Source organism: Myotis nattereri, assembly GCF_964212035.1.
Source record: "Myotis nattereri genome assembly, chromosome: 4".
In the NCBI taxonomy this organism is placed as follows: domain Eukaryota; kingdom Metazoa; phylum Chordata; class Mammalia; order Chiroptera; family Vespertilionidae; genus Myotis; species Myotis nattereri.
In genome coordinates, this window is record NC_138079.1 from 92883939 (window position 1) to 92908842 (window position 24904).

General features: G+C 46.3%; 1 protein-coding gene across 1 annotated transcript in view; it reads right to left on the reverse strand.

Annotated features, from left to right (window-relative positions):
• Positions 1-24904, reverse strand: part of SNX29 (sorting nexin 29) — a 447929-nt gene that overhangs the window by 188219 nt on the left and 234806 nt on the right. The window contains exon 15 of the mRNA XM_081089509.1: positions 22289-22395. Within this exon, the coding sequence (XP_080945635.1) occupies positions 22289-22395 (107 nt within the window). The remainder of the gene's footprint in view (positions 1-22288; positions 22396-24904) is intronic.

Consider the following 24904-nt stretch of genomic DNA (forward strand, 5'->3'; position numbering starts at 1 on the left):
TCTAGGGGTGGAAGGGTATGTTTCAAACAGGGGAACTGCACAAGTGAAGGCAATCAGAGATGTCCCCCTGGGCCTTCAATGCCTGCCCCCTTTGTAATGGAACCTGGAAGAAGACACCCTGACACATGTCCAGCAACCTGTGGGAAGAGAAGCACTGAGGAAAAAGTACCCTTGCCCAGAGAGATTTCAGAACCAGAAAGTGACTCCCTGAGACCCTGACAGGGTTTCAAATGAAAAGCCGGGGGGTTTAGCAATGCATCTTTGCCCTGAAGAGTTGATTATAAGTGACCAGCTCTCGCTTATAGCTTTCATTTTAAAGGAAGCCGAATTTACTCACTTTTTACTACAATTTATAATGAGGTTATGGTCCTCCCAGGAAGCCTCAGCTCATTACACACACCGTCCGTCCTTTCACAGCGGTTATTTAAGGATAACAAACTTCCCTTATGGGGAAGTGCTACCTATAATTATTTTTCCCTAAATGGATGGATGGATTTTTGGTCTCTCCTGCAGGAGTAGGGCACTGCCCCGAAATGTGCCAGGAAGCCCTAAGCACTCCGGCCTCACCATTTTTTAAAGCAGCTTTACGGAGGTATACATGATATACAATAAAATTGCACCCAGTTGGTGGACTCTCATCGCCAGTTAGCCTGGAGGCCAAATCACCCCCGGTATTGCCAACAACAATCAAGGCTTAACTACAACAAGACTGCGCACAAAGACCACTAGGGGGTGCACCAAGAAAGCATAAAAAATGCGGAGACAAAGAAACAGGACAAAACTGTCAATGGAGGATATTGAGTTCAGAACCACACTTTTAAGGTCTCTTAAGAACTGTCTATTAGCCGTCGATAAATGTAGTGAGATCCTCAAGAAATCTAATGAGACCCTCAATGTTATGATAAAGAACCAACTAGAAATTAAGCATACACAGACTGAAATAACGAATACTATACAGACTCCCAACAGCAGACCAGAGGAGCGCAAGAATCAAGTCAAAGATTTGAAATGCGAAGAAGCAAAAAACACCCAACTGGAAAAGCAAAATGAAAAAAGAATCCGAAAATACGAAGATAGTGTAAGGAGCCTCTGGGACAGCTTCAAGCGTACCAACATCAGAATTATAGGGGTGCCAGAAGATGAGAGAGAGCAAGATATTGAAAACCTATTTGAAGAAATAATGACAGAAAACTTCCCCCACCTGGTGAAAGAAATAGACTTACAGGTCCAGGAAGCGAAGAGAACCCCAAACAAAAGGAATCCAAAGAGGACCACACCAAGACACATCATAATTAAAATGCCAAGAGCAAAAGACAAAGAGAGAATCTTAAAAGCAGCAAGAGAAAGAAACTCAGTTACCTACAAGGGAGTACCCATACGACTTGTCAGTTGATTTCTCAACAGAAACTTTGCAGGCCAGAAGGGAATGGCAAGAAATATTCAAAGTGATGAATACCAAGAACCTACAACCAAGATTACTTTATCCAGCAAAGCTATCATTCAGAACTGAACGTCAGATAAAGAGCTTCACAAATAAGGAAAAGCTAAAGGAGTTCATCACCACCAAACCAGTATTATATGAAATGCTGAAAGGTATCCTTTAAGAAGAGGAAGAAGAAGAAAAAGGTAAAGATACAAATTATGAACAACAAACATGCATCTATCAACAAGTGAATCTAAGAATCAAGTGAATAAATAATCTGGTGATCATAATAGAATCAGGGACATAGAAAAAAAAAATTGCACCCAGTTAAGGTGTGTAACTGGTAAGTTTTGACATTTGGTTACACACAAAATTACCACCACCATCCGCTAGTGAACACAGCCATTGCTCCCCAATTTCCTTGGCCTTTAGTAACCTCTCCCTCCTGCCACTCCTGATGCCCATCTTCAAGCAACAAGCATCTGTCTGGCTGTAGAGATTAATTTACATTTCCTAGAGTTTTCTATAAATGGATCATACAATAATATTCTTTTGGTCTGATTTTTTTCACTCAGCGTAATGATTTTGAGATTCATCCACGCTATTGCATGTACCAATCACCGTGCCTCATCGGGGTTCTTACTGTCTCTGCTCGTTAGCTAAGTAAATCCTTAAATGTTGGCAAGACTCTCGGGGTGAGAAACTGGTGGGACAGTCTTTAACTTGTGCCCGTCTATAAACATCACTTCTGTGGAAACAGCGATACCGAATACCAGCCCTGCACTGCAGCAATCTGCCTTAGCCCCCCAGAGCCCAGGAGTTTCTGTTCTGTTCACTGTTGAACCCTAGCACCCAGACAGTGACTGGCACATAGTAGGTACTCTATGAGTATTTCTGGAATGTCAACAAAGTAGAGATAATGACAGTACCTACCTGGCAGGAGTGTCTGAGGACTAAGGACAGTATGAACCCAGGGAGCTGGTGGCAGTACTGCCAACAGGTGGGGGCGCATTTCACCACTTTAACGACCAGCACAGCCATGCCAGGGCTCAATCCAAGCCCTGGCAGCGGCAGTCAGGCAGTGACCGCACTGCAGACAGGCCTCCGCGACGACCAGAGCCACTCTGAGCTCCAACACACGTGGACCACTCAGGAACGCCAGGGGTCTCTGTGGATTCTACCATGGACGGCTTCTTGCCTCTTCTTGGCTGAGATGTGCATCCACCAAACGTCTATACCTACCGAGCTGCCGACTGCCAGGAAACGCGGGAAAAAATGGTGAGGAACAGGCCCAGAGCAGCCCTGGGAGACACCCATTCTGCTCAACCTTCCCGAAGCATAGAAGGGTGACAACTCCACGTGCCGGGCACTGCTCCTCATGCCGCTCATGACATCACCTCATCTAGTGACAGGAACTGCATCCTCACATCCCAGAGCAGACAATTCTCTCCGTCTCCTTAACCACATAACACAGCGTTTACCCACAGCCTCTGTCTGCCAGGCACTGGTCTATGTAACCATCCATCCTCGTGACAATACCCAGTTGGCCTCACTATTCTGTTTGATGGAGGAGAAAATGTAGACTTGGAGTGGGTAGAGCCCCCAGAAACTGATCACAGCCATGATGGTTTACAGAGCTTTCTCTGAAGTCCATTCTCAGAGCAGCCTGTTCATCAGCTGTTTATGCACAGAAAAGCTGAGGTGCAGAGACAAGGAGGGGCCTGGCTCACCCACCCACCCCCACCAGAGGGCCAGAGCTCAGAGCCCAGCCTGGGTCCTGCAGACACTGTGCTCTCTCAGGCCCCTCCCTTCACAAGCCACATTCCCATGTGGCCACATTCCGGGTACGTGCATGTTCCCACAATCCCCAAAGCTAGGTCTTCGGACAAAGCTGTGAAAAACAGTGGTTCTGCCTGCCTCCCCCTCCCCCACCTCCACTGGACGCTGGTGAGCCAGTGAGTCAGTTCAACAGGACAGCTCAGCGACAAGTCTGTCCTTTGCTGTCAGATCCCTAATAACTTTTTTGAAGAACCTCCTAAGTGCTGAGGAAGCAAAATTAAGTATGTTGCCATTTTCCCCGAAGACCATCATCATTAAACGCCAAAGGTGCCTTCAGTTTGGGCTGGAGGGCAGGTGGCTGTGAAGGTAATGAAATGTGCATTCGCAGACTGTCAGCCGCTCAGACTTGGCCTGAACAGGATGGGGATTTCAAAGGCTCTGTGATACTCTAATCCCCAGCCTAAGGTTCTGCTAGTCCCACAAAGCCTGAAGTGTACTAGAAGGCCCGCTGTGAATTTGGACAGGTTACAGCTTGTCAGTACTCTTTCCACATGAAAAGGACAAGTGATTTGACCCAATTCTAGAAGGTCTTCGGACAAAGCTGTGAAAAACAGTCTTTTCCTATTCAAAGCCCAGAGACTGGTAATTGGGAAACTGTAACTTGCGCGGTGTCAGGGGCTTTCTGGGCCTTGGTAAGGCCTATGTCAAGAGCCATCAGCTTGCCGAAACCAGTTTGGCTCAGTGGATAGAGCGTCGGCCTGCAGACTGAAGGGTCCCAGGTTCAGTTCCGATCAAGGGCATGTACCTGGGTTGCGGGCACATCCCCAGTGGGAGATGTGCAGGGGGCAGCTGATCGATGTTTCTCTCTCATCGATGTTTCTAACTTTCTATCTCTCTCCCTTCCTCTCTGTGAAAAATCAATAAAATATATTTTTTTTAAAAAAAAGAGCAATCAGCTTTTCAGAGTGGGGCTGGGATGACCAGGGGTCAGATGGAAAACTTAAGGGGGAGCCAAAAACCTCAGCCATCCTAAGTAATGTTTTCATGCCATATTAGAAAAAAATCAAAGTTAATGCAAAAAAAACCAAAAACAAAACTATAATGAACAAAACAGCAACGTTTTAAATATGGATAGGATCGGTATAGCTGATTTTCCTTTTTGCCTCAGCTTCTGATATGGCTGGGCTGCTCTTTCCATTTTATTTTTTGTTAATCCTCATCTGAGGGTATTTTTCCCATTGATTTTCAGAGAGAGTGGAAGTGGGGGGGGGGAGAGAGAAAGAGAGAGAGAGAGAGAGAGAGAGAGAGAGAGAGAGAGAGAGAGATGTGAGAGGGATGCCTTGATTGGTGCCTCTCTGCATGTGCCCCGACCGGGGTGGGTATCAAACCTACAACCCAGGTGTGTGCCCTTGACCAGGAATCAAACCCGAGAACCTTTTGGTCTGCTACCTGGTGCTCTAACCTCTGAACAACACTGGCCAGGGCACTGCTGCTCTTTCTGAAGACGGTAAACATGCCCAGAAAAGGGAAGTGGTTTGCCATCATTACCTGCTACTGGTCACGAAAACACCCAGGTGGAGAAGCCCTTCGCACTGTGCTCCTGGGACCCCTGCCTTGCCCCTCCCAGTCCTGGTATCTCACTGCTGCAGTGATCCTTACAAAGTGTGACTCCCACCTCGTCACACCGCTGCCTGGAGCCCACAGGTGCTTCTCGCGGGCTGAGAGGGGAACAGTGGGTAGCTGGCAAGCTGAATTCAGAAAGCAAATGTGGTTTGTTTGACTCCCCAGGTGCTTACAATTAAAATCCGTTGTCAACTTTTTGAAATTAAGATTTCAGGAAAAAATCCAGATGTACCTTCTCTTAGCAAAGAAATGTCTTGGTGACACTGTGGGACACAGCAGCGAGGAGAGCAGCAAGCGCTTGCCCTCATGAGTGGATGAAATGCAGAGTAATGTGAATATAGCTGATATGGGGGGGAAACAAAGCAGGAACAGGAAAAGGGAATAGTCAGTCATGGGGGAGAGGGGGTCCGTTTTCAATAGAATGGTCAGAGAAAGAAAATCCTAACTAGTCCAACAAGGTGGGTGGACCTGGAGGGCGTTGTGCTGCGTAAGCAAAGTCAGACAGAGGAAGGCAACCACAAGGTCACACTCACAGGTGGAATCTAGAAGAGCCGAACTCAGAGAAACAGAGAGCAGAGTGGTGGTTGCCAGGGGCTGGGCCGTGGGGGACACAGGGAGATGCTGGTCAGAGGGCACAAACTTCCAGTCACAAAACAAATACGTTCTGAGGATCTAGTGTACAGCATGGTGACTATAATTAACAGTACTACGCTATATACCTAAAAGTTGTTAAGAGACCAGACCTTAAATGTTCTCACCACAACAGCTGATTGCTAGAATTAGTGGGGTGATCACACTATAAAGATGTCAAATCACTATATTATACACCTGAAACTAAAAGAATGAATATGATATTATATGCAAATATATTTAAATAAAATAATAATAGTAAAGTGGCAAACCAAAACTTTTCTACCCTCCTAGAGCTGCTATAATGATTAAATGAGACAGTACGTGTGAGGTGCTTAGCATAGTGCCTGGCACAGAAATGCTCAATAAATGCTGAAACCAGCATCACCACCTCCCCCATCACCTCCACAGTAACACCATCTTGTCCACCATCGCAACTATCTCCTCTCTCACCAGACGATAAGAATGTGGAGAGATGAGCCCCTTCAACAAGCCACTGTTTTAGGCCTTCTTAGACCTTCCACACCCCAGTCCACCCACACGCGGCTCCAATGGCATGCTCTCTCCTGGCACAGTGACCCTTCACCGTTCCCTCTGTGCCGAAGTAGGAGGCTAATCTGTGCTGCCAAGGCACTCACCAGTTTTAAGAGCTATATTATTTACATCCCTGTCTTTTGCATCAAACCAAAAGGCAACAACCTTTCCAGCATTCGGCGCATGGTAAGCGCTACCGGGTAAATGGAGAACAGAACTCTTTCCACTGAGACCAACCTGCCTCCCCTTTAGATACTCAACAGCTATAAAACCATATATGAACTCTTCATATGTGGGGGCTTGAAAGACCTATATACACACTGCATGCAGAGACTCTAAATTCCAGTTCCTACAGATTTCAAATAATCAGGAAGCTGAAACAACCAGTTTTTTTATAGTGTCACACTATGATAATTGATGTTCGTAATTATGGCCATGAGGAACGGCAAGTTCCTTAACTGCTTTCTAAATTATCGAAGATCAAATTATGTGCAGTTGCATTTTAGCGTTAAGTGTATTTTAATTATATTCTCATTCTTGGAAAATTAGTAACTCACATGGCTGAAATAGATGATCAATGCAGCTTTATGAATAAAATGTTCTGGAAAAAGCTCAGATTTCCAAAATGTTCTCACAAACCCTAGCATAAAGAGTTTTAATTTATATCCTCTTTCTCCAAAAAAAAAAAAAAAAAAAGAATATGGCCACTTATAATAATAATCAATTGTACTATGGGGTAGTATTTCAAAATTACATAAGAAAATAAAAAGAAAAAAAAGAGGCAAAACAGATGAAGCCCAAAAAATTGAAAATACATGCCACAGTATCAGCATTTTAGCTAAAGATGAGCCTTCATTTGCCTCTGAGCTTCCTAGCAGCCAAGGAAAGAAGATCAGTGACAGCATTCACAGCATCCAAAAGACCTCACTAGTCAAGAACACCATTCCTGGTACTTGCACCTGAGAGAAATTTCTCTCTCACAGAAATTACTCACATGACACACAACATGTGTAGGCAACAACATCCATATCTACATGCTTGTAGAAAATACAAGGGTCATTTTTTATTGATTTTCTTGTTAATCCTCACCCAAGGATATTTTTTCCTTTGATTTATTTATTTATTTATTTATTTTTAGAGAGAGCGTGGAAAGGAGAGGGAGAAACATCGATGTGAAAGAGACATATCAATTGTTTGCCTCCTGCACACACCAGACAGGGGCTGGGGACCAAAACTGAGGTATGTGCCCTTGACCAGAATTGAACCTGTGACCCTTCAGTCCACAGGCCAATGCTCCAACCACTGAGACAAACTGGCCAGGGCACAAGGGTGATTTTAGGCCAAGGGTGAAAAGCTCAAGTGCTACTAAAAATAAGCAAGTTAAGTGGGGCCAGGGGAACTGCAGGGGACAGTTGGTAGCTAAGGGATGTAATAAGCTGAAGTTTGCATAGCATCTGGAGGAACATGGGCCCAATACTTCCATGTAACCCAAGTTTTTAAAGTATGAAACATTTCAAGCATACAAAAAAGTATGTAACACTACATAGGAAATAAATAACAGTAATAAAACAAATTCCTGTATATCCCTTAAGACATAGAATCTTCTAGTACTTTTGAGAATCTCTCCCTGTTATCATTACCCTGATTTTTATGTTTACAATGCCCTTGCTATTCTGAATAGTTTATCCCATGTGTGAATTCCTAGCCTATCTTCAGTTCCAGTCTACATTTTATGGATATTTATTCATTGCTGTATTGATTTCTATACTACGCCTTTTTTTAATCTGCTCTCTTGTTGACTGATATTTGTGTGTTGTACTGAATGTTTGCCACTATGATCAATGTGATGGACAGAGCTGTACGAGTCTCTCTTGGTCTATGGGAGCAAGTGCTTCTCTAGGGTGGGGCTAAAATCTAGATGTTTATATTGGCCAAACTAATTCCAATTAAAAAAAGAGCATCGCCCTGCCTGGTTTTTCCCAGTGGACAGAGCGTCGGGCCTGCGGACTAAAGGGTCCCAGGTTGAATTCCAGTCAAGGGCAAATGCCTGGGCTGCAGGCTCAATCCCTTGTAGGCGGTGTGCAGGAGGCAGCCGATCAATGATTCTCATCATTGATGTTTTGATGTTTCCATCTCTCTCCCCCTCTCCCTTCCTCTCTAAAATCAATAAAAATATACTTTTTAAAAAGAGCATTATGTGGACGAACTCTATGTGGAAGAAAAACGCATTGAGGGCTGGATGCTATCGGCTGCTGGTCTTCTGCAGCAACACAGGCTGATGCAGAAGAATAATTCTACCAGCAGCTTCATGGTGAATTGCAAAAGAATAATTCCACCAACAGTAAAACAATTCAGGCCGCACTGGCTCCCCCAAGACCTAGCTTAATTCAAGACAAAAGGGCCTTTCATGGACAGACCACATGGCCTTCAGACAGGATTCGAGAATATCATTTCTTAAAAAATGAGTTTTTCAGACTTTTGGATAGCATAAAGTTTGACCTCACACCCACACACGCCCATAGGGAAGACATATTTATATGATAATTACTTGGAAACAATATGTCAGAACAGACCCCAGTGTCTACAGTGATTATCTCTGGGGTGAAAAGCAAGTGAATTTTCTTTTTTTAAACTTCTACTTATGTGTATTCTTTCCCAGCGATCTTGTTGCTTTTATTCCTCGTGCCATGAGGATGTAAGTAACCCAGTTACCTCTGGTTTGCAATGGCCACTCTCCCGAAGCGCCCAGAGAGACTCCTCTTGGACTAGGAATGCTTTCAGAAAGTGGTAGGTTTCTTTCAAAATCCACTCCCCCTAAACAGGGCTCCAAGACAGTCCCCTGTGCTGTGTAAAAGGCATGATCTACCACGAAGTCCCCAAGGTGATGGGAGGGCAGATCATTAACAATAACACACAGAAAGGCACAGGGTCCGTTCAAAAAGCATGTCAGAAGCATGCCTCCTTACCTGTAGAGATGATTTTTATTTTTATTTTGTGGAAATGAGTTTTCATAAAGAACACAGCTGAGCCTCACTTCATTGCTCTGTAAAGTGGCACTAATCACCCATACCCTTCGTTCAAGGACTTATGCGCATTAAGAATGCAGACTGCCTGGACCAGACAAGCACTCACAACCGTGGCTGGCTGACAGCATGACCCCATCACCACCACCACCACCACCATCCCCATCGTGGAGTAGGAGAACTATCTGGATCAGAGACTGGCACACTAGTACCTACAGGCCAAACACAGCCAGCTGCCTGAATGGTAAATAAAGGTTTATTAAAACGCAGCCATGCCCCTTTCTTAAAAATTAAATGGCCCAGGGCAGCCGAAACTGGTTTGGCTCAGTGGATAGAGCGTCGGCCTGTGGACTGAAAGGTCCCAGGTTCGATTCGGCATGTACCTGGGTTGCAGGCACATCCCCAGTAGGAGATGTGCAGGAGGCGGCTGATCGATGTTTCTCTCTCATCGATGTTTCTAACTCTCTATCTCTCTCCCTTCCTCTCTGTAAAAACTCAATAAAATATATTTAAAAAAAAAAAATTAAATGGCCCAGGGCCGCTTTAGTGCTGCCATGCAGGGCGAGGGGCTACATTTTGTGCCCTGCAACACCTAAAATACTTATTACATGGTCCTTTACAGAAAAAAGTTTGTTGACCCATGATCTAGAAAGTGTGAAGTGCTATACAAAAGAATTTTTATAAAGCCGATGTGTCAAAAAAAATTGTAGGAAATTTACATTTCATCCCCTACATACAAAAAGGCTGCTGGCACAAAGTTTCAGATGAAAAATAGCATTTCAACTGCTGACAGCCAATTTAATCCACTCAATTTTATCACTTTTCATCCAAATTGACCACCACTTTTGCTTGAAAATATATTCCATCAAAGCAGTTCAAACCTCAAACACCGGGAAGGCAGCTGTTATGCTATTTACAGAGAAACCGATATCTTGCTCTCCCTCTGAGCCACAGCAAAAGGGATCGGAGAATTCTCCATTAGTTTCAAAAGCTTTCATGACCAAAGGCAGACTTTTCAAGAAGACAAAAAAGGTGGTGTTTTAGCATTTAAATCCAGTTTTTGTCACAAAGGAAAAATAATTTCTACATACAACATAGTTTGAATTGGGTTGTTACCACAGAACACATTTCATTTAGGAGAGAAGGACTGAGCTTAAAAGACTCATTTTCAGAAGCATTAATCCCAGGCCCCTGGAAATGAAAGAGCTGGCGCATGGAAGTTGGTCTTTGTAGAAAAAAGTTTTCAAGTTTTTGTAACACTGCTCTCCCTGCCCAACCTTTACATTGTTAAAGATGGATGATGGATCCTTCTTTTAAACCACCTGGAGGGTGTCTTATGGGAGTGGGGGGAGAATCAACAGAACCCAATTTCAATCTCCTTTGCTATAGAAATATCATTAATTGCCCCAAGCAGGCTGCAGAGTTGCCTGCATGACCTAGGACAGCAGGTGAATCGGACATTTTAAGGTTCCATGAAGGGGAAAATAAACTTAAAAAGTACTTGTCACTGTAAAGAAAGAGGCTGACAGTTTGCCTATAAAGCTGGGTTCTGAGTACTGAAAATGGAGCCTGTGAGTCACAGGAAGAAGCAGGCGCTTTCGGCTCCTCACTTCCCTTTCCAGAGGTGAAATTTACCTTCGTCAACGGAAGCTCCAGGAAGAGCCGGCTGCTGCTGGGGAAATTAGTCACAAAGGGAGTTGTGAGACAGAGTTGTTTTCTGAGAACCAAAACTACGAAAGCTGTGGGCAGCTTGGCTCACAAAAGTTCTCAGGCTGGTGGGAAGAGGAGGAAGGCCAGGGACTCTGGCTGCCTCTCCCAACTACCCTGCGATGGATCTGAAAAACGCAGGTGCGTGCAAACGGTCACAGTGGACTCCTCGTGAGGCAGGAAGCGGACCTCACCGTCTGGGCTGGGGTCCTCGCTAAAGAGAGCCCATGGGTCATTCTGGTAAAGTCCACCCCAGGACAGGCAGAGGTGCAGAACCAAGGTGAGAATGGAGAGATTTCTCTCCATGGGGCTCTGCCTGCACTGGGCCTGGATTCGAGGACCCAGAGCCCAGAGCAGTTCTGGAAGTGAACAAACTGCCCTCGGCCAAGCCAGGAGGGAGGTGAGGAGAAGGCTGGTCAGGGCAGTGACGGAAAGGACCTGACTGTGGCCCAAGGGGAGGTGTCCTCATCCCTTAGATGAGGACCAGGGCGGGGGCCAGGACTACGTGGGAGGGAGGAGGCGGGGGAGCAGAGATGACACTTCCGCGGTGGTGCTGGCTGCAGCATGAACCCGAAGCTGTCCAGACTCTTGCACAGAGGGTGGGATCTGGACTTCCCTGGCCTCTCGGGGAGAGGCGCCCTCAGAAACCAGGATGACCCACTCCCCCTGAGTGAGCACAGCAGGCCGCTCTCAGCCCATCAGGAGACTAGTATTGTAGCTACGCCCTGCCTGGCGGGGCTCCAGGCTGTTCCACTCAGGAGGCACACGTCTGTCCCCAGCAGTAAGTAAGGTGAGAGAGCCCTTCTCCAGAGCCCGCACACCACCAAGGAGAAGAGGCCGTGGCAGGAAGCAGTGCACTCAGTGTGTTCCTCCACTTTCAGCCTGAATGACACCAGAAATGGCTATTCCCAGGCTACGCTGAGGACAACTGAGGCTTGCAGAGACTAGGTCACGGGACCAGGGCACACACCTCAGGCCGCGACTGAGGCCCTCATGCCCTGGCCGGCGTGGGGACGCCGCCCTCTCCTGTAGTTTAAATTTAAGGTTCTTTTCCACAGAGAGTGGCTGTGAGGTCAGGTCTGGAGTTTCCCACTCAGCTCTGCCACCTATTATTTACGTGACCCTAAACATCACCCCCTCACCCTGCCTCAGTGTCCTCTACCAACAGGGATGAGAGCAGTACCACCACATCGAGGGACTATAAGGATCAAAGATCAATTAAGGGCTCAGAGAAATGCCTGGCCCAAGGTATGACTGAACAAACCCAAACTAGCCAGCTTGACATTTCTGAGAAAGATACCTGCCCAAAAGAACAGAACGGCTCCAAATTAATTATTAAAAAGGATTCTTCCTGCTTTCTATTTTTTTAATCCACTCAAACATGCCTCCAGAGTCGATTGATAAAAATATTCAGCTTCTTTTTACAGAGCTATTGGACCAAAGCAAGTTATTAGCTGAGCTACGTAATTCATTTAATTTGCACTGTAATAAGCCAGGAGAAGTGACAAAACCTCAGTACTGCTCCAAGCCCATTCTCTGGTCTATTTCGAGCATTAGAAAAGTATTCCGCAGCGAGAGTCACATAATGTGTCAGGAAACAGAAATGGTGAGCTTAACCTCCAAGGAGGGCCATCAAATCTCGGTGACACCTTTGCAAACGAAGGCACTGTCTGCACAGCGAGGTGCAGGACCCCAGCCACGGCTGCATCAGAGCCGGCTGACAGCACCCTCCTCGCCTCCCCACGGGGGGCTGGGATATCCTACCCAGTCTTTCTGAGCTCCGGGCTCCCGGCCTGCGGTTGTGAGGGTTAAGTGAGAGGATGCATGGGATGCCCCGGTCTGGGCTGTGGCACTCAGTAAGTGCTTATTAAATGGTATCAGCTGTATAATTTGTATGCCACAACTCATTCATTTGTTAGTAGGTGAGACACTGTGGGGAAAATTTCAACTTATTCCACCCAAGAAAGATGCTCAGGTGGATATTAGTGTGATTCTTACACAAGCTTGGGCCAGGTCAGCGCACCTCTGGCTTTTGCAAACCTATCAGCAGAGCCACAGTGCTTTGCGCCAGCCTCTCAGTGGAGAACAGGCAGGCGACGGAAGGTGTGTCCCCTTTAGATAAAACAAACAAGAACATGAAGCAAAGTCCCAAGTCTGACTACCACATATCAAGGGCCATTTCTGAAATGACAGCGTGCCCTCAGGCAACGCTCTTCACCAGGTGTTTCCCAATTACAGCCCAGCCAACTGCCACCAAGCATTCCCACTGGAAGTCCCCAGGCGTGTCCCTCAGGACCGAGCTGCAGAGGCTGTGCAGGAAACAGAAGTCTCCTGGCACCGCTGACTCGACCCACAAAGCCGTGTCTTTCTGAACAGGTGGGAACTGAGAGGGAAGCGCTGTCAGATGGCCGAGGGCGTGGGGCTGGGAGGTGTGGCCGCCCACGGGTGCCTGTGAGGGACAGAGAGGAAGGGCAAAGGAGAGAGGAAACTTTCCACCCGCACCACTGCAGGAAAGGGAACGCTGACTGCAGCACCTGAAAGAGGAAAGGCTCTAACAGGAATGGCGAATGGATGCTGTTAATAAATGGAGAACCTGCACGAAACATGGGCAGGGGAGGGATGAGGAGAAAGGAAAGGGTTCCGGGTGGAAACACCTGTGCCGGCTGCGGAGATGAGTGAGAACCTGTATGGTTCCGCGTGCACTGGGAAGTATGACTGAGGAGAAGGCAAGAGCCAGAACATACAGGGTCTAATGTTAACATATAAAAATGTGTGATGTTTGAATGAACCTAAGGCCAAGGTGAGCCCCTAGAGAATGTTGAGCAGGAAAATGCCCCAGGTCGACTGGGCCTTCATCAATCTGCCTCCCAGACCCGCATTTCTAGTGATACCTGCTAGATTCCCTGGTGGGGTAGGCTCATGTGGCACACGGCACCCTGTCCCTTCACCTGCCGCAGCCTGAATACTGCGCCCAACCCCGCGAGGACAGTCTCCCGTACTCCTCCCATCGAGATCAGGTAACTCCTTCTGCGGGCCCAGAGGTAGCTTCAAGAAGCCACTTTCTGCCTTTAGGAGGAAAGCAAATATAAAACAGGCCCCAAATAGTGTGTCTGAGATGCTGAAAACCAGCCACCATAATTACCAAAATGTTTATCTATTGCCCTAAAGGAGGCCTGGGCCATCTTCCCAGTGTCCCTCCCAGGAAGGTCATCTGCTGGTTCTCAGACTCCCAGTTCAGACACACAACTGGAACCGAGGCTGTAACAGAAATAGAGGCTGAGCAGAACAGAGGCTGGTGACACCGAGCAAAGAGCACCATCAACAGAGGGTGCAGCCCCACCATGAACTGGAAAACAAGAGGCCCCAGGTTCACAATAAAAATCAGAAGGTGGGCGGGGACAAACGTTAAAGGTCCCTCACAGGAGCAGGGGTCACCGGCAGCTGCAGCTGCCCTGCCTTGTGCAATGGCCATGAAAGGCCAAGGGGACAGAGGAAAGACAGACCTGCCTGGGGACAAGGGGGCACTGCCACCGGGGGAACCTTCTCTTCTGCTGCACTGGGCAGGTCACCTGAGGACACAGGAACAGAGTGGGGGCATCCCATGGCCACAGGCCTGCCACCTGGGCAAGCGCTCAGGTGTGTTTACAGCAATATGGCTTACGCCCGGTACTGTGTCTGTCAGCTAGAATTTATTTCTATTATCCTTCCTTATCCCTGTGATAATTCCCTTGGATTTGACAAGCTCATAGCTAGTATGCATGTCACTGCTTTCATAGTCCTGGTTCCTCCTGGAGTTGAAAGTTAAAGCCAGCAGGAAGGCCAGCCAGGAAGAACCATAAAGAAAGAGTGCAGACTCCAGAGCCAGCCAGCCAGGTGCCATCCTGGTTCCCCACTCGAGCCCTGTGATCCTGGGCAGGCGACTTACCATCCCAAAGGATGCAGCGATGTTAAGTTAGACAAGCCCGTGTAACACAATTAGTGCAGGACCCTGAAACAGAATAAGCCCTCAACTTACGCTAACTACCTTCACCATCACTGTCGTCAGTGTCTGATGGTTGCCTATTTTTAAACTAGGAGCCCAGTGCGCAATTTGAAATCGGGCAGCGCCACCCTGCCTTGACACTGAACCTCTCCATGCAGAGCCCCAGCGCGCCTGGCCCAGCCCCCAAACCCTTTGGCCTTCTCTGGCTGCTTCAAGCCCCGCCCTCAGTCCCTCCAGTCACCTAGGACTGGTCCCACCTTGCGCCTCCCTACTCACGCCCTGTCTCCGGAGCAACACCCCAGCTAATATGCTAATGACCTGGTCATTACCCATTACAGCGTATCGACCATTAGCATATTAGCTCTTTATTAGTATAGATAGACGTCACCAAAAGCCTCATGGGTCACAGAGTACCACACACAAAACATACCCTCAAAAAACACTGGTGGGAAATTCTCCAGAACCAGCAACCCTGTTTCTTCAGCTAATGGATTATAGTAAAGAAGAGAGGGAGGGGAGGAAGTTTTAATGGGAGAACCTGGAGACTTTAATGGGAGATTAAGAGACTTAGGAAGTTAGTTGACCAATCACAACATGCAGATAGACCCCACTTAGAAATGGATTCAAACATTTGTTTAAAGTGCAAATTTGAACACTCACCAGATATTTGATGATATTAAGGAATTAGTGCTGATTTTTAGGTACGATACTGATATTATAAGGCATTTTTTCGAAAATGGGGTTCTTAGACATTAGAGAGATATTCCAAAATATCTGGGGATGAAATCAATGTTTTCAAAATGCTGTAAGAAGCCAGGAGGGTAGGAGGATGCCTGGACGGAGCAAGCCCAGCCCTGAGCTGACAGCTACTGCAGTTGGGTGACAAGTACACGGAAGCTCATCATATTCCTCTGTCTATGATACATGTATTTGAGGTATGTCTAATATAAATGTTTTTTAAAACACTGATGGAGTCCTCTGTGGAGACAGCCTGCTCTTCTCCATGGGAACCTGTCATCAGGGAACTAGTTCGCCCCTGAACAAGGTCCCACAGGAGGCCTGGCACCCTCCATGCTGGGGAGACCCTGCAAGCTGTGGTCACACCTCCTTTTAGCCAAACTCCCAAAGGCCAGTGTGGATATGGCTGATACTAATTGGAGTCGATGTATAGAGTCCAGCAAAGAGCAGAACTAAGAGGCAAAGAAAAAAAAACAAAAAAACCCTGGGCCTGGTCCCCTTGCATGAATTAGATGCTAAGGCTGGAGCAGTGAGGAAGGCGAGCGGTGAGCAAGGGGCCCCTGAAAGATGCTGTAAGGTGTCCCTCACTGATACTCATTGGAGATTCACTGGAACAGGAGTGGGCCTCCTTTATAAGGCTTTTTAATGATTTGGGGGGGGGGGTGTTGTTTTTTTCAAAGAGCTCTTATCTTTTACAGAGATATCCTGACATACTTAGAAATGAAATAATGTGAAATCTTGAATTTGCTTCAAAATACCACTGCAGACTGAGCAGTGGGCCAGGACCAAGATGAAGCAAGACTGGCCCAGAGTTACTAACTGCTGACGCCAGGTACGGGCCGGTGGAGGCTCACTGGGCCCGCCTTCTTATTCTGCCCCACGTCTTGCTCTACCCCAGCTGTGCTCTCCTTGGCCTGTGCTTCAACACTGCCAGTCCTCCCTCTGCAACAGACCTTCACTTCCTCCCAGTGGCAGGAAGGACTCAGCTGGCTGCTGCTAGGTTTTTCATATTTTAGGGTCCTTGTCATTGACCCTGTGAGCTTAATGCACATCATAACGTTTCCTTCCTCTAAAGAGTCCATGTTTCCTCCTATTAGAACCTAATCCCTCCCAGCAGGATGCTCTGAGGCATGATAGTACAACTCACTTTCTATATGGGGTTCCAGAAGCCACATCTATCACTCTTCCATTTTTCTATATTTTCGACTTTTCCATAATAAAAAGAGTTTAAGAATTCCTTGGAGGTTTAGCCTTGTTGGTTACTCATGCTTCAGGGAGGATTACAGCTAGCCCTCTAGAAAAGAGACCTCCTTGCCAGTTTTCACTCATTCTAGCAAGCACGTAGATGCTGTTTGCCGGGCGAGAAGACCTTTCTCCCCTGACACGAGGTCAGAGCCTGGCTTCCATCACTCAGCATGATGCAATTAAAGGAATAAATAAAAACAAGCTCACATCTCACTTTAGAGTATCAGTTTAATTTGATCTCACTCAGAGCCTTCATCCTGAATCTGGTATTTTATTTAAAGCCCATCTTCTTTTGCACAAAAACGACTCTCAGATGGATCAAGTGTTGGAACCCACTGGTGCCAATTACGAAGCAAGTGCTGGCGGTGTAACTGCTCCCAAGGCTCCGGCTGCTTGGGAACTTTCACATTTTATTAAAATGATGATCACATTCCGTTATCTACAGTGTGTGATTATGAATGTATTTTTTATGAGCTTGATGCTGAAGCTTACTTTTCCATTAATAGTAACTCTGCCATCATAATGAGAATAAACATTGCTAATATACCATTTATGTCACCCCCTGAGCAAAAATTCAGGGACTAAATACACTCACAGGGTAAATGATAAGTATCCTAAAATTTGAAAAATCAATCAACTGTTTAGCTGAGTCCCACCACCTGGGAGGAAGTCAAGATCTGTCTGCAGAGGGTGGACTGACAGCATGAAGATAGGTCCAAGGTGAGCACACAGCAGGGGCAAAGCAGGATGTGGGGGGGCTGGGAGGAGGCGGGGTATGTGGAGGGATGAAGAAGGCAGGACAAAGCAGCCCTGGTAAGCAAGGGTGGAAAGGGAATGAAGGAAATGACATCTGCCGATCACACGCATGTACAAGCCGCAGATGAGCCAGGGGGCTTTGGAGGTAACAGAAATACTTCCCTCCTAAGCTAAAAAGGACTCGCTGCGCCTGTCAGGAAAGTGGGAGCACTGGGCTCAGAGAAGGGCTGCATCCTGAGCAGCTCTGGCAGGTTTAGCACAGGAACCGGCTGAGCCCAGGAGCCTCCCAAGCATCTCTGCTCTTCTTACAGGAGTCCCCGGCACAGGTCACATGGCCACTCCTGGGGCAAAGGAGGGCAGGGGACTCAGACTCACTCCTCCACCAAGGCAGCAGGCAATGGTGGGAGGGCATTCCTCCCAAGGAGATCAGAAGGGAGGCAGGAAGGTACACGGTACCTCTTGCCCACCACAAGCACTGAGCCAGATGCTCTCTACTTAATTCTCACAGCCACCCTACAAGGTTGTGCTGCTGGCTTCCTTTTACTGACGGGAAAACTGGGGTGTAGAGAGGTCCCGTGGCTGCCCAGGAACACGTGGCCTGCCCAGGAACACGTGGCCTGCCCAGGAACACGTGGCCTGCCCAGGAACACGTGGCAGTAAGTGACGAACTGAGCTCGGTCTGTCTGATGCAGGGTATCGTGTGCCCTCTAAGCCACCAGGCTGCAGGAGGCAGCAGCAAAGAGATGCAGGATGGCAGGCCAAAGGCTGCCCACATTTTGCATTCTTCTTGACGGCTATTGCTGGGAAAGAAAAGGAAAATCTCTGGAGGTGAGTCTCCAGTGGTTCTCAACCTTCCTAACGCCGTGACCCTTTAATACAGTTCCTCATGTTGTGGTGACCCCCAGCCATAAAATTATTTTCGATGCTACTTCATAACTGTAATGTTGCTACTGTTACAAATCATAATGTAAATATCTGATATGCAGGATGTATTTTCAGGGGTCGTGACCCACAGGTTGAGAACCTCTGGCAAAGGAACTGTGCTTAAAAAGGTAAAGAAAATCTTAGAACAGATCTATCCTGGAGTGCCCAATAACTTGTATCTTCAAAACCTACGGTAACAACAAATCCATTTTCTCTGATATCTAGAGCTACAAGAGGGAGAACTTTACAAAAGAAATTCCAAGTGTCATTACTAACAATCCCAAAGAAAAAGGGAGGATCATTCTAGAAGCTCCAGCTAAGTGCACTACCTCTGCAGAACTGCTGTTACAGACATGGCGCTAGGACCCCAGGAGGCAGGCATAACTAAGTCTGCACCTCACCCTGCTTCCTGAGGATCATAACGGACACATCTACTTAACCCCTGAGAGCTGGGAGCTCGCTGAAGACAGGCATGGTGTCTGGTTCATCCTTATAACCCAGGACCAGACTTGGGTAACAAAGAGCGAATGCTATTCATAGATGAACCATCAATGCCTTTGCAGTCAAAGAAAGAACTCCACCTAGAGAGGTAAATGCCATTTGAGGGGCGTCTCCTATGACCTCACACTTTTTGTGGCTCATATCCCAGAAGCATCTCCCAGGGTAGGAAGCCATGCAGGTGGAGAAAGGAAGCTAAGGGCTGGGCACCTGGAAGGCACTAAATAAGTATGAGCTAAGTGAGTTGGTAGCATCCATCTGTCTGTTACTCAATGTCCTCTCCAGGCTCTGCAAACTAAACTTTCCCCTAACACTGAGAGCCAAAAAAGTCTGCCTCCTCTAAAGAACCACGTTCCCTCCTATTAGATACCTAATCCCTCCCACCAGGCTGTGCTGAGCCCTGGTGAGGCCATGGCACAACTCACTTTCAATCCGGGGTTCCAGAGTCACACCTATCGCTCTTTAACCATGACTCTGAACAGCTGAATCCATTCAATAGACTGTCGCTCCCTTCAGTATTTATGGGGCTCCCGCCATATGCAGGAGCTGTGTCAGGCAATGAATATACAATTAAAAAGATAATGCTCCCAGTTCCCAAAGAGCTCCCAGCTGGTGTTCTATCACAATTTGCTTCAGAAGCAGGTAATTCCAACCATACAAGACACCTCCATCCCCTTCTTCTGTAATAACTAAGGGTGTGAGAGGGACCCAGCAGTTTCAAAGCTGTTATCTATTGCTGGCTTTCCCCTCCGCTCCTTCCGGTCATTCTTTTAACCATGATGAGCCTTCTCTGCTGTCCAGTCCACCTTTCGTTCCCTCGATGAGCTCACCTTCTGGAGCAGAGCAGGATTGTGAGTCTGAGCTCGGGTGCTGGAGGGCCTGGCTGATTTGAAACCAGCTCTGCTTCTGACCAGCTGGAAATTCTGGGGCAAGTTACTTAACTTCTCAAAACGCCATCTGTGAGCAGTATCTTCCTCACAGGATGCTGCTGAGGACTGGCAGTCCATCTCTGTAAAAGCCTTAGCATGGTGCCTGGAAATAAAAGTGTGCACCCACAGCTGGCCGCTGGTACTACAGTAGCTGGTTTATAATTAGTGTGTTTATACTAACATTTCTCCCCTGCCCGATTAACCTACTCCTGCCACTCGTTTCCAAAAGTTAACCATCACAGGGTGTCAAGAACAATCTTTCTACCTCCAGTCCTTGGCTCCTGACACTCCCCAGCTAATGAATGATGGCTTCGTGTTGACTTTGAGTTCTGAGCTGTCCAGATGCGAGATGCTGGGTCACTGAGCATGAATATGTAGTGTTCAGGGTTTGTGTGCAAATGGGTGAGGTAAGTTTTTTTAAACATATTTTTTATTGATTCAGAGAGGAAGGGAAAGGGAGAGAGAGATAGAAACATCAACAGTGAGAGAGAATCATTGATTGGCCACCTCCTACAAGTCCCACACTGGGGATAGAGCATGTGCCCTGACTGAGAATAGAACCGTGACCTCCTGGTTCATAGGTCAATGCTCAACCACTCAACCACACCAGCCGGGCAGATGAGGTGGTTTTAATGCTTTGAGAGACATGTAGAAAAGAATGTTCAGGAACTCCCTTTTGATAGGGATGAGTCACAAAAGTAATTCAAATGTTGGGGTACTTTAAGCAGTCATGTTATTTACATTGAGATGTTTCTTCTTCTGAAATGGAAAGAGAAGTACATCAACTTCTCCCTCACACTCTTTCATCACTCCACTCCAACATGTGTTTACAACCCTTTCTTGGCAAAAGCCAATTCATTCATAGAATGACAAAACAAGCATCACACAAAACACTGTAAAGAGCTCGATTAATGCTAACAGAGAGGGTCCCGCAAAAGTCTTGCTGCAATGAAATGCTAATAATATTCACACATGAAAGATCACTGACAGAATCTCACTTTACAACCAAAATAAAGAAAAATCTATCTGGACTGGTATGTTCCACTGAAGGAACATCTGTGCTTCAGCCTCAACATCTCAGCTCGTTGATGATAACAATCAATTCTACTGCTCCCAGGGTCAGGGCATCTCAGAAGTACAGAAATCTCTACACCAAGAATGTCAAACTCGAGGCCCACAGGCCACATGACTCGTTTATTTGGCCCGTGTTAGCCTTTGAGTTTGACATGCTTGCTCTACAACCACCCACTGCTGCTTCTGCGGTGGAATTCAACATTTCACTCTCTGGCAGCTAACAAAAACACATGCAAGTGGGTCTGACAGTAACTGGAAGGTATGACTGTATTCTCAGATGTGTGTACACATGCAAACATAAGTGACTTGTAATAAACACCACCATGTGGCCACCATATACACACACCTATATGTATTTTATATACCAGTTATGTAATCAGAAACTAGCCTCCCAGCTTTCCCATTGAGTATGGGGATAATTAATGGTTTCTGATTTTTTGAAATAACTTTATCATATCAAAGAAGTATCTTTAGTCTTCATTTATAAAGAATATTTTTATCACATATCAATGATCAATATTATCAAATGGCTTTTCAGTACCCATCAAGATCAATGTCTGTTTTTTTTCTTTTGATCTATCAGTGAGCTGACTTGATGAATTCACAACATACTAAGCTATTCTTGAAATCCTATATAAATCCTACTTTTATATGGATTGTTCCTTTAATGTGTGACTGAATTTGCGTAATATCTTTCTGGAATTTTTATGCATCTGTGTACAAATGAGGTGAGTCTATAGTATTGTTTCTTAGACTATCTTTGTTGGGTTTTTATATCAAAGTAAAGCACACTTGAACTAAGATACAGAGATACGATCTATGTATAGATACAGCTATATAAATACAAATAAATAAATATATATATATATATATATATATATAAATAATCTCCATAGATTATGCTTTAAGGAAATATAAATAGCAAAGGGCTTTTCAGCAGGCTTGAAGGGTTTCCTAGAAACCACCATAAAACCATCCAGGCTTGCTACCTTCCAGGGAAACAGTTGTTTAATTACTTTTATAACTTTCTTCCACCAGTTTTTTGGTACCCTTCAGGCAATTTGCCTCATCTTCAATCAATTTTGTTATCTTAGAAATGTTATCTTAGAAAATAAAATAGTCCATTTCATCCATATTTTCACATTTGTGAGCCCAAAGTTGTATGTGATATTCTCTCCAAATCCAAGGGTAGATGTGTTTTCTTCTTTTTAACATTACATATTTATGTCTTTTTTATTTCCTGGCCAAAAGTACCCAAATTTTCAAGTAAATAATATGTTTCAAAGAACCAGCTCTTACCTTTCTTTATCAAGTGCAGTGCTTTAGCTGTTTTGCTAACAAATGTTTAGCAGGCTGGGCTTATTCCTGGGAAGTCCCCAAGGCAGCCAACATCAGTGATAAAGGCACAGATACCAAGCCTTACCTCAATGAGCTTTCTTTCATAGGAGCTCGCTAGTTCCTCAGCAACTTCTCCCGGCTTCTGCTCGGCAACAGTGACTTCTCCATCAACATTCCAAAGGTTGGGTACCACTTTAGGGAAAAAAAGACATTCCATAAATATTTTAACAGTAATCAAACATTATTCTTCCAGAAAAAAAATACACACACACACACACACACACACACACACAAAAGGGTAATATGTTAATTAGACTGGGTCAACCGGCCATCTTCCAGACATCTGACTTTCTTCTGGACAAAGCCATGGTGGTGGGGGCCGAGGCAGAGGCAGTTAGAGGCAATCAGGCTGGCAGGGAGGGCGGTTGGGGGCGACCAGACCAGCAGGGGAGGGCAGTTAAGGGCCATCAGGCCAGCAGGGGAGAGCAGTTAGGGGCGAGATCAGGCTGGCAGGGGAGGGCAGTTAGGGGCGACCAGGCAGGCAGGCAAGCAGAGGGGTTGGGGGCAATCAGGCAGCGGAAGTTAGGGGCAATCAGGCAGGCAGGCAGGTGAGCGGTTAGGAGCCAGCAGTCCCAGATTGTGAGAGAGAGATGTCCCCGATTGGAGAGGGTGCAGGCTGGGCTGGGGGAACCCCCTTCTCCTCCCGTGCACCAGGCCACTAATATGTGTGTGTGTGTGTGTGTGTGTGTGTGTGTATACACACATATCTACCCTCTGTCTAGTCATCACACACATCAAATATTTACAGAGAATGTACCACCCCCTACAATACTTAAGAAAGACTCAAGTCCCGCCTCTCCATCATTCAGTCTTCCTAAAACATTATTTTACAAACGTCACTGCACATGCAAAGCCTTTAATGACTCTTCATTAAAGCCACAGCTTCTTCACCTGACCTCAGGTGAAGAATATATATATTCTTTTCCAAGTAGCTTTTCCAGAGAAAAAGCTCTTTTTAAGAGGGAAAAAGAATCACAAATTACTAATTACTTCAACACTGCGACATTTCCACCCAATGGAACAGTGCAATAAAGTGAATGATAACACATATTTAAAAATGGAAGAACTGTCCTAGAGACAGATGCACATTCCAGGGGGGAACAGACAATGGGCTGGAAGACAGAAGAGCCTATATATACTTGAATCCTTTACATAGGTCAAATGTGGTTTTTTTTTCCCAATAAAAAGTTCTCCTGTGAGGCTGTGCCTGCCTAGATCCAAGTGAACTGGTAGTGGCGGTCAGAGTGCACATGGAACCAATAAGAGTTGGCACTGATAAACTGTACTTAAAGTGAAAACTCTGGAAAACCTCTAAAACCAGTGCACAATCGCAATGCATACAGAGACTGGCTCCCAGGTGAGCGCAGGAACCGGCAGGGTGTTGAGAGGTGAAGTTGAGAGGAGAGGAAGGACATGGAGGTCAGGTGAAGAAGCTGTGGCTTTAATGAAGAGTCATTAAAGGCTTTGCATGTGCAGTGATGTTTGTAAAACAATGTTTTAGGAAGACTGAATGATGGAGGGGCGGGACTTGAGTCTGTCTTAAGTATTGTAGGGGGTGGTACATTCTCTGTAAATATTTGATGTGTGCGATGACTAGACGGAGGGTAGATGGAGGGGTAAGAAGGAAACACCATGCGGCATTAGTCCACGTAAGATACAACAGAGGCTTGAATTAGGGCGCTGGCCTTTGCAGAGGTTGGACATTGAAAGCAGGGAAGACAAAAGGTTCAAGGGAGTAGGAGGGGTCTGACTTAGGCCCAGACTAAGTCAAAACAAAGCAATTCAGTAACTGCTCTTGAACACAGCATGCTCCGTGCTCTCTGAACAGCCAACTGAACAGCCTGGATCAACCCGGAGGGCTTTACTGTGTAAAATTTAAAAATTAAAAGAAAAATTTCCATTAAAAAAATTAACACGGCTGTCACCAATAGGTATTTCTACTTTTAGGTATATACCCATGTATGGTTACTTTGTAGAGAAGAGTAAGTAAATAAAAGCTGGGAATGAGCCAGATAATTGCAGTAAAAGTAGAACAAGAACAGGAAAGAGCTGCCCCAAAGTTAAGAAAAAGACCCAGTGGCGGCAGTAAGAACATGGACCAGCCAAGTCGGAAACGAGCAACGACTGTGCAGATCCAGCTTCCAGGTGTCTGCGAGGTGAAGCCCCTGGGAGCCCAGCACAGTGTGATGAGGTGGCCATGAGGCAAAGGAGAAACCTAAGGCCAGCCCTGCAGTGACTGGGATCTGAGAGATGAGGGGATGGGTGAAAGGCAGTGGCACTAAGGGAGACAGTGAAGTGGGCAAAGTCTGGGCAAAAATGAGGGTCTCTGAGCCTGAACTGCCCTGTGGCTCCACTCCAGCCCCCTCGCTAAGCCTTCACCAGACCACAGTTGGTTAGAGCCCACAGAGGCAGCAAGCCCCTGAGTGACAACAGGGAGCACACAAGGATGAAATCCTAAGCTGTTCCCACCCCAGTGGTGACTACAGCTCCACCCCTACCATGGGGAGTGATCAAACAACAACCTAAAGCCTGAAATAGGTGCTTAAAAAAACTGTAAAGGACTTCCAGGTAAAGTTGACAGATTGACACACTAATTTACATTCACATCTTCTCAGAATCCCACTAAAATGCCAATTTAAAA